At 41.3% G+C, this 10861-nt stretch overlaps 1 protein-coding gene across 1 annotated transcript; it reads left to right on the plus strand.

Annotated features, from left to right (window-relative positions):
• The first annotated feature begins 1206 nt into the window (after positions 1-1206).
• Positions 1207-9506, plus strand: adra1aa (adrenoceptor alpha 1Aa). The gene is made up of 2 exons (XM_037777475.1): positions 1207-2289; positions 8646-9506. Exons 1-2 carry the CDS (start codon positions 1392-1394, stop codon positions 9203-9205), a joined length of 1458 nt encoding a protein of 485 aa, XP_037633403.1. The 5' UTR covers positions 1207-1391; the 3' UTR covers positions 9206-9506.
• The last annotated feature ends 1355 nt before the right edge of the window (positions 9507-10861 follow it).

Raw genomic sequence — 10861 nt, forward strand, 5'->3', positions numbered from 1 at the left:
GTTGGCGATTAATAGTTGACCATTTGATTAATCGATTAATCTTTGCAGCTCTAGTAATTAACACATTATATCTGGTTTGTTTACCAAAACTGACCAGGGCTATAAGAGCCAGCAGGCAATTAGCTTAGCTTAGCATAAAGACTGAAAGCAGGGGGAAACTGCTAGCATGGCTCCGTCCAAAGGTTCTAATAGGCAGATTTTGTTACGTTTGGACGGACCCAGGCTAACTGTTTCCAGTCTTTATGCTAAACTAAGTTAATTGCCTGCTGGCTGTAGCTTTATATTTAATGTATAAAGGGGTAAAGAGTTCACAGGGTGATATTGATTTGTCTAGAGGACGGATTAAGAACGAGGCCAGGCTTTTCTTGGTGTAGGTCAGTTGAAGATCATATTAGCGCCACAAAATGGCATTGAAATACACATAAGGTCTTGTGACTGAGGCTGTTGCATTGTTGACTCTCCAGCTATTCTGGTTTGGCTCAATGCCATCTAGAGTTTTTAGTTCCCAGATGATTCTGTGGAAAAGGCAACCGGTCCTGAAATCGGCTTCTTTATTCCTCAACCTCACATAGTCGATAAAGTGCAAAGATGAGGCGATGGTAACATTGATTTGACAGCAACTGTGACTCAAAGCCGCACAGTCTTGATACATTTGAGTCATCGTAACACGGAAAACACCTGCAAAAATGAAACAATACACAAAAGAATGGATGAATGCGTTTGAGTTTTTTCTGTATGTGATGGATGTGTCAATTTTCTCAAAGCAGATTCTTCTGTCTTTCTTTTCAAAGGCGCTGCATACTGTTGCTGTTGAAGCTGAATCTGCAGCAGGGTTCAACAGGAAAAGCCTGGATGTCAACTACTGCTCACCCACCATTTTACCCAAACAAGTGGGTTCTGACCTCAATTTTTAAGACTTTTAAGGACTTTTGTTCCCAAACTGCAGTTTTTTGGTTCAACGAACGTGCAAAGATTTTTCTAGATGTGTACACCCATATGTGTATCCCATCTGTTGTGCTTTTCTAACAGCGTTTTTATACCAGCTGCATAATCACAGCCAGTTTTAACATCACTAAAATTTCCAAGATGGATTACCTGATTTCAGCACAGTAGTCTGCATATATTATACTTCTCTCTCAGTGTTTCTGCATGCATCCTGTAGTTTTATTTTTCTTGATGCATTGCCAGGCGTAATGGCTCATTTGCCAGAGGCATCATCATTCAAATGATGTTGTGACAAGACAGACTTAATGTGATCATTACTCTAATGGGTTTTTATGAGAATGCCCTTATGTCCCTTTACTCGTGACACAAAATAAAAAAGGTGAGCGTTACAGTCCACCTTTGCTGCGCGGGACAGTGTCGAAACATCAGCTTAGTATTGGGAACAGATGGTTCCTGTGCTGGACAATATGACCCCAGCTCCTCTGACGCAAAACTGCTCCAACTGCAGCCAGGTTTTAGTCCCGGAGCTCAACGTGGTCAAGGCTGTGGTTTTAGGCCTGGTGCTTGGCGGCTTCATTGTGTTTGGAATTGTGGGAAACATCCTGGTAATCCTCTCGGTGGTTTGCCATCGACACCTGCGGACAGTCACGCATTATTTCATAGTTAATCTGGCGGTGGCGGATTTGCTGCTGAGCTCCACTGTATTACCCTTCTCTGCCATTTTTGAGATTGTGGATCGTTGGGTGTTTGGACGGGCCTTTTGCAATGTTTGGGCAGCTGTGGATGTGCTCTGCTGCACCGCCTCCATCATGAGCCTCTGCGTGATCTCTGTTGACCGCTACATCGGGGTCAGTTACCCTCTTCGCTACCCAACCATAATGACAAAACACAGGGCGCTGCTGGCGGTGATGCTGCTGTGGGTGCTGTCTATAGTCATATCTATTGGACCTTTGTTTGGCTGGAAAGAGCCAGAACCTGAGGACGAATCCATCTGCAAGATCACAGAGGAGCCGGCCTACGCTATCTTCTCTGCTGTGGGCTCTTTCTACCTCCCTCTGGCCATCATTCTGGCCATGTACTGTCGGGTTTATGTGGTAGCGCACAGGGAGAGCCGGGGCCTCAGGGAGGGCCAAAAAACAGAGAAGTCCGATTCAGAGTGTGTGATACTCAGGATACACAGAGGCAACACGACTGTGTTAGAGGACGAGGCGCTGCGCAGCCGCACACATTTCGCCCTGCGACTGCTCAAGTTCTCACGTGAGAAGAAGGCCGCCAAGACCTTGGGCATTGTGGTCGGCTGCTTCGTGTTGTGCTGGCTGCCCTTTTTCCTGGCGCTACCCATCGGTGAGTATGTTCATCTTGTATGTGATTTAAGATGATCTCTGTAGCAATTGTCTGGGCAAAGCAACAATTGAAATTCAGAGAAATTCATTAAGCGGCAAACAACTATTTGATAAAGATATAGTGAAGTAATGTCTTCCTGCACCCAACCTTTGGCCCCCAATCACCCCCAGAGATTAACACTGTCAGCACTGTTGCCGTTGTTTGCACTGCTCGAGCTGTTACCACAGTTAGCTGCTAGCCACCGGTTCAGCCGTCGCCATGTTGAGAGCCATGTGGAGGCAATGGAAACGCTCTAAATTTAGAATTCAGCACCTTTAATGAAACAATCAATATGATAACAATATCACTTTTACGTCAGTCATTACTTTAGGCTACATGATGAATGTTAAAGGAATAATTCAACATTTTGGGAGAGAAGCTTATTCGCTTTCTTGCTGAGAGTTAGATGAGTAGATTGATACGACTCATGACAGTAAATACAGTAAATATGAAGCTACAGCCAGTACCGGGTTAACTTAGTTTAGCATAAAGACTGGAAAAAGATAGTCTGGTTATCTCTAAAGGTGAAATAATCCACCTATCAGCACTTCTAATTCTCACAAATTAATTAGAGCTGGTTAGTAAAAACAACAAGTTGTGGTTTTGTGGGGGGTTGTGTGACGAACTATTTCTTGGCTGTGCGCAGTAGCCTAACTTCCTAGAGTCCTTAGTGAGCTTTAGAGGCTAACTGTCTCCAGATTCATATTGAACGGACAGATATGAGAGTGGTATACTCATCCAACTCTCGTCTCGGTAACAAAGACAATATGCATGTTTCCCACAATGTCACGATTCCTTTAAAGATGCACAGCACAACTGGTTTGACTTTTTATATATTATTCATATATTATTTAATCATCTGACTCATATGCACACATATGAGTCAGACCACTTCTATAGAAAGCTATTTAACTTGTGTGTTAATTCATTTTACAGATCCATTCATTGATTCATTCCGCTGACAGCTTTTTAAGTGCTGGTGGCGAGTCTGATGATGTTAATTGAATTGCTCCTCTGTGGTCGCACACACACGGAATTTACTATCATCCAGGCGAGCCTTGTGGCCTCTGGAGCAGCGTAGTAAATGCTTCGACTCCGCCAGGTAGACGTTCTATAAATAGGCGCAATAAAACTTTTAGACATCTGACAGCCTCCAGTGCTCCCCTGTATGTAAGCAAAAGCACAGCACTTCAGACCAACATATATTTCAGACACAGATCTTTGAATGAAGTCATTTCTCTGCTCCTTCCTCTCTCCCTTATGTCTGCAACTCACTTCATCACAATGCCAGTCCAGAGGCCTGACAGATAAAGCTATCACATTGATGTCAGACCTTATTTGATGTTCCCTTCACGACTGTCCCGGAAGTGAGCTTGAGGGGAATTCACACGGCTTTGCAACTATACATGCCGGTGTTAATATGGAGAGAATGTGAGAAGGAAATCTGAACCAAGTATATATGAGATGTGACAAAACCCTCAAATCCCTCTGGGTTTTTTATGTATTCCATGCTCTCATGCCTGTAAATATAGATGCTATTCGGCTTTTTCCTTTCCTGACTGGGAAATGAGGAAAAGCCTCAGCTTACCATTGCTCCCTTACTAATGCTGGCGTCTGACCGCATACTGCTGCCACATAAGTCTCTGGACAATGAAACAACAACAAGGATTTATCAGTGAATCAGCAGGCAATGGTCTGGTATTGACGCGTAGAGCTGGATATGTCACGATTGTCTGATTTGGTTTATTGAAATAAACATTTTGAGGAAAATTAATCGTGGGAATTTGATCACGTCAAAAAAAAAGATGAGTTGTTTCAGCTCTGTGTTTGTTTGGGGATTATCCTCTTCTCTCCTTGACATTTCAGAAGTCCTTCTCAGGGACTATAAAGATGTGTAAAGCAAGCCATTGCTAATTTAAAGAATAACTTAATTGGGTCATTATTTAAAAAAGAAAAAGAAACAGGCCGTGTTTCAGCACCCTGTGGTTGAACGGTTTACCTCTAGGTGTGTCAGAAATGTGCTCTGTTGCACATGTAACCATACGTAATAAGTGATGTCACAGTGTACTGACACACCCTGGAGTACACCGTTACATCACAGCAGGAGGGTTAAAAAGAGATTAAAAAAAGGTTTTCAGTTGGTGTTACGTGTCTTTTTAAAGCTGCACTAATCAACATTTTTACATGAACAATGGGTCAAATGTGACAGGGGTCACTCATAGGGACGAACCCACAGATAATAATCACCCACATCTGCAATTCCCCTCCACTCTACTAAGCAGCTCAGCATCTATCAGATGATAATTTTGGTTTTACAGCCTGCAATGTTACTGTTCTCATCAACGTCATTTTAGGCCACAGCTGTTTTCAGCTAACAACCCCACTATAGCCTATACACTGCATGTGTAGCACTAAATAGCAGACAGATGGAGTCAGCTGGTGATCATAGTGGAGCTGCTATATCAGATATTTCTCTCAGGAGTTGGTGGAGACAGGTGGACGTAAACTATTCAAAATGAATGCTAGTGTTTTATCTGAAGGATGTACGATGTTACAGTTTTTCTCAATCGCTTTGGATCATTTTTCGAAACAGTCTTAACTTTCTCTAAACTGTAAGTGCAATCGTCACAACTGTTTGACGGGACATCATAACTCTATTGCATTTCTGCAAAAGGTAGTAACTCACCCAAAACACTTCATGCTTCTAAACCTAGTTATTGTGTCAGTAAGTTGACCAACGCCACCAAAATGAAAAGTTGTTTTGTCATCGTGTGAGCCGTACTGGTCAAAATGTTTAGATGTTTTTTCACCATAGCAGTCAATCTCTGTTTTGTTCTATTTTTTAGTTGACACTGACTGCTTACTGTACGATACAAGAATGTCAGTTTTGTCTAGCTGAATGCTGTTGTATACCACTCTGAGCTTTTTTGATTTGATACAGCAATATGTTAGGCCTACATGCACTGTAATCAGAAAATTCCCCTTTACAGTAATCTTTCATGTAAAGTTACTGTATATACAGTGAACAGAAAAATTGCCACAAAATGACATCCAAGTAAAAAACACCTAATTGTACCTCCTCACATTATGTAACACCAAGTCATAGACATTTATGGAATATACGTCTGACAGATGTTGATAATTGAATGGATCATTTTGCATGTGACGGCTCAAACGATGAAAGAATGTTTAGAAGTTGTTTAGAAGAGGACGACAATTTCAGAGTCAACTCATCAGTTTTGATCAGCAAGACATGTGCAAGTGGTTATTGTGCAAATTGTAGACTTACTCTTTAGCACACGCGTGCCAAAACACGTGCAATTTGCTTGAATGAATGAGAAATTCTAATTCAATTCAATTCAATTCAATTTATTTTTATATTGCATCAAATCATAACAGAAGTTATCTCGAGACGCTTTATATATAGAGCAGGTCTTAGACCGTACTCTATAGTTTAGAGACCCAACAAGAGATCCCACCAAGAGCATTGCAACGCGCTATGGCCATGGAAAAGCTTCCTGTTTAACGGGTAGAAACCTAGAGCAGAACCAGGCTCTGCAGGGTGGGCGGCCATCTGCCTCGACCGGTGCCCAACTAATCTGTTGTCAACAACAAACTAAGTGTTCAGAGATTTGAGGTCGTCGTTTTGAAAGAAATAATCCTCTTTCGAGAATTGAGCCAAAGCGAATGAGAAAAACTGTAATTAGGAGGTTCAGAAAGATAAATTGACCATCATCATGGGCATCTGATCAGAATGCATAGGAAAAAGTCAGGAATTTTCATCTGAACAAAGTTGATTTTCTCCAGAACTCACGTAGTTGCATTTATGAACTTAAAGGGAGCACAAATGGACTGGTATATCTGAAACTAACATTGACATATAGAATAAGAAACTCATCTTACTAGCCTGTCACTTCATGTGAAAATGAAAAAAGGGGAGTGAAAGGGAGTGCAATCTTTAAATAAGGAGTGATCAGGTGAACTTAATCAGGTTAATGAGGGGTGTCAAAGGGTGAAAACAAGAGCCAATCAGTGATGAGGAAAAAGTCAAATAAAATAAGGATCTTTATTACGTGTAAATAGAAAATAAATAGAATATGATAAAAATATATAATATGAATAAAAAAGAAAACTGTTTGCTAACACGTTCACCACAACAACTATTAGGTGGAAATATTTCCATGTAGTGTTTTGTTCTGCTACCCAAGAGTGGCCAAAAGTCAAATACAGGTTTTCTCATTCGCTTTGGCAAATTTTTCAAAAGAGTCTTAACTTTCTCTAAACTTTAAGTGCAGTTGTCACAACGATTTGATGGGACATCACAACTCTATTGCATGTCTGCAAAAGGTAGTAACTCACCCAAAACACTTCATTCATGCCTCTAAACCTAGTTATTGTGTCAGTAAGTTGGCCAACACCACCAAAATGAAAAGTTGTTTTGTTATCGTGTGAGCCGTACTGGTCAAAATGTTTTTTTCACCATCAACCTTGGAAATGTTTCTTATATACAAATCTCTGTTTTGATCTAATTTTTTTTGACAATGACTGCTTACTGTACTGCACAACAATGCCAGTTATATCCAGCTGGATGCTGTCGTGTATCGCACTGAGCTGTTTAGATTACATTCCACAGAGGTCAAAGTTTACTGAAAGTCAATAGGCCTACTGTAGTGCACAGAAAAAGGATTTGTACATTTGTATGTATACAGCACATGTAACAATGTGTTACATGTACTGTGAACAGAAAATTCACCTTTGATCTTTCATGTAAAGTTATATACATGTGCAAGTGATTATTGTGCTTACTCTTTTGCACATGTGCCAAAACACATGCAATTTGCTTGAATGAATGAGAAATTATAATCTATTGTGAACAACAAACTAATTGGTAAGAGATTTGAACTTACTGTTTTGAAAAAAAAAGCAAAAGTCAATGAGAAAAACTGTAAGTCTTATTTCACACATGTCTTTTTAATAGACAGACCACACAGCATTTTGCAGGACATCCAACAGTTCTTCATAGGGTTCGTCAGCCAAGCTGTCATAGAAATTTGTCAACCCAAAACACGTTGTGCTTTAATTGACAGCAACAGTTTTCATACGAACAACAGCCAGCGATGTTTTATTGATTTTGGACAACAATATGTTTATCAAACAGCTGCAATACCCTTCTTGTTTTTCTAGTAGGTCTTCAATGTAATAAAAGAATTGTTCTTTTTGTCACAGCTGGGGATAAAACGTATGAGCTGGAGCCAGGCTGAAAATAATTTTCTCTCAGGCTCTTTCCACCTCTTCTTTCTATCCATCTCTATATCACGGTCTCATTTGTCAACAACCCACGTTTAACCGTCTGTAACAGCCCATCCAATAAAGCATTTCACAAGACAGTTTCTCCCCTTACCTCTATGGGATAGATGGATAGATAGATAGATAGATAGATAGATAGATAGATAGAGAGATAGAGAAATAGAGAGATAGATACAGTAGATAGATAGATAGATAGATAGATACAGTAGATAGATAGATACAGTAGATAGATTTAATTAATCTAATGTAGTCACTGGATATGTGAAGAGTCATATTTACAGTGACTAACAGGACTGCATATAATGTGCCAGTTAAGCCACTTTCTCAGCTTCTTCATTTAGGATCCCACTCACGCTTTCTGCTGTGAATCACAAGCAGCACAATTTATGCTGCCAATTTGAATAAAATCCATCACCTTAATGGAAAGTAGGGAGGTTTTTTTTTTAGTCGGAACTACATTACACTATTAGTCAAATTAAGAGGATGTAAATCATAGCAATTATATGTTTCTCTCAGTTGTTGCAGGCCATGTGTTAATGTGTTGTTCGGTCAGTTTACCACTTTGGTCCAGACTGAAATATCTTAATAATTGTTGGATGGGTGTTCTAATTTTTTTGTTGACACACACCTGCGTCTACGATTCGATACGATATGATTTGATATCGTATCGTATCGTATCGTATCGCATTGCATCGCATCGCATCGCATCGCATCGCATCGCATCGCATCGCATCGCATCGCATCGCTTCGTATCATATCGTGTCGTATCATGTCGTGTCGTGTCGTATCGTATCGTATCGTATCGTATCGTATCGTATCGTATCGTATCGTATCGTTTCGTATCATGTCATATCATATCGTGTCGTATCATGTCGTGTCATATCATGTCGTGTCGTGTCGTATCGTATCGTATCGTATCGTATCGTATCGTATCATGACTCTTTCAGTTCAGTTTGGATATTGTCATTCCTTCTGTTGTAGTGTTGACGTAAACCCTTGTATGCCTACAGGCTCCATCTTTCCCGCATACAGACCTTCGGACACCGTCTTCAAGATCACCTTCTGGCTCGGTTACTTCAACAGCTGCATCAACCCCATAATCTACCCGTGCTCCAACCAGGAGTTTAAGAAAGCCTTCCAGAGTTTACTCGGAGTTCACTGTCTGAGAAAGAACCCCAGACCACACCATCAACATCATCATCTGAGTGCAGGACAGTGTCAAGCACAGGGTCACGGCCAGCCCCTCACTCTGGGACTGGACAGCAGGGGGGCTCCCTGTCGGCTAAGCGCTTCCTCCTCCATGGCCCTGTCCAGAACCCCGTCCTCCAGGGACAGCAGGGAGTGGAGGCCCTTTACTGGAGGCCCCACGGGCGAATCTGGACCGGCAGAGACGAGCAGGGACAAAGTGGCCAAACTCTGCAGTAAAAGCTTCCGTCGGACCTGCTGCTGCGTCCTCAGTAGTGGGACTCCCCCGCAGGAGTCAGAGTGCGCCCAGCCACCTCCTGTCGGAAACCTTCCCACCATTAAAATCCACCAACTGTCCCTGTCAGAAAAAGGAGAGCCTGTATAGCCACTATAATCCTTCATCCATTAGTCATGACTCTCCTTTCAAGGTCACAGATGATAATATATCTACTTTTGCTCTGTTGGATGAGCTGTGTTGGAATGGTGGCTGCTTTGAAATTTAAAATATAAAGTCTCCGTTTCATTTTGTGATCATTCCTGGATGTAAGAAAAATAAATATCTATATTTATCATGCACTTTATTTTACCCCTTTAAGAAGATGGCTTTTTAGCTTTCTAAACACTAACTACCGCAGAATACAGCATGGGAGAGATGAAAATAAAGCAAATTTTGTAGAAAGAAGTGTTTGAAAAAAGGTCCTGCAAGTACAGATTACAAAATGTTTACATATTTTATATGACAGAAGAGCAGTGTATAAAAATGTAAGCGGGAAAGTTTTATATATTGCATGATTTTACCAAATGTTTCAAAAATGCTGGTCAGTGGTGCTCCTGTTGTCTCCGAGGTTTGCCTAATGCTATTCCTGTTAATGTCAAAATGTTGTTTGTGTACTGCTCCGTACACAGTAAAAACCGAGGGACCTCGCGTACTCCCATGTCACATTACAATAAATTTGTATGACATATTCCTACGAAGGGATTCATGAGGACATTTTGTTGTGTTTTTTTTGGATGATTCACTGAATACATAGCCCCTGAAACCGTCCAGCTCATCTATCCACATTCCTACAAATTCATGTACCTCCGAGCAGTGCCAAATGGATGTCTTAATATACTTCTGTGGAATTTTAACTGACCTTGTGGTTGCTGACCTCAATCCTGACCGGCCCACAAGCCTCTTAAAAAAATCCACCAGATTTAGAGATGTCAAGTTCAGTCATACATAGTCTCAGACATTCTTCTCTCAGGCTTGTTTCGGTACTTTTTTTAGTTGCCACCCACATGCAAAGTCTTTATCTCGACCTTCGTAAGAGTGTGGGTGCTGTTTACCAGTGCGAAGGTTCAAAACTGACTGTGTGTTGAAGACTGCAAAGCGTCTCTCTGTTTACGCAGAGGCATCAAAGGGCAAACCATGCCAACTCTATTGATTTATCTCCTCCTCCTCTAGTACCAAGATGTACTCCTACTGCGAGTGCGAGGAGGGAAGAGAAGCAGTCGCGTGTTAAGTGCAGTAGGAGTAGAGTCGACTGCTTTCCCACAGGGGAGGCAACCGGCGATGCAGCGAGAGTGCTTGTCTGTGTCCGCGTTGTCATTGACTGGCATGTCTGTGAACCCGTAAATCACACCACCTCTGCACAGATGCCATTAGGAGGGGAAGCCACCAACCGCAGCAATAAACTACAGATGGTACAGATGGCCTAATTCACCACTCACTCTATTGTCTCTCTCTTTCTCTGTGGTGGCATTACGAACAAAACCTCAGCCTATGAATACCTGTGTGCCACGCTTTATAAAGATATATCACCTTTCAAATGCAATAGCTGTAATGAATACCATAATTAGATCTGCAGCCTCGCAGGGGTCAGATATAGACTTGAACAGAGCAAGAACACCCCCCATGTGTTTCACCAGTAAATGTATTCTTGGTAAAAAATGATCAATGAGTGTATATTCCCTCAGTATTCTTTTAATATTCTGATAGGCGATGAATCATTAAGCTCACAATCATTGACTCTAAAGGGGAATAAAATTAATCACGAAT

The sequence above is a fragment of the Sebastes umbrosus genome, chromosome 8 (genome assembly GCF_015220745.1).
Source record: "Sebastes umbrosus isolate fSebUmb1 chromosome 8, fSebUmb1.pri, whole genome shotgun sequence".
Taxonomy (NCBI): domain Eukaryota; kingdom Metazoa; phylum Chordata; class Actinopteri; order Perciformes; family Sebastidae; genus Sebastes; species Sebastes umbrosus.

Bases quoted from the DNA above. Each gene is read 5' to 3' on its own strand.
- adra1aa (XM_037777475.1), top strand. From the start codon at position 1,392: ATGGTTCCTGTGCTGGACAATATGACCCCAGCTCCTCTGACGCAAAAC. The intron at 2,290-8,645 runs GTGAGTATGTTC...GTATGCCTACAG, and splicing joins TTTCCTGGCGCTACCCATCG to GCTCCATCTTTCCCGCATAC.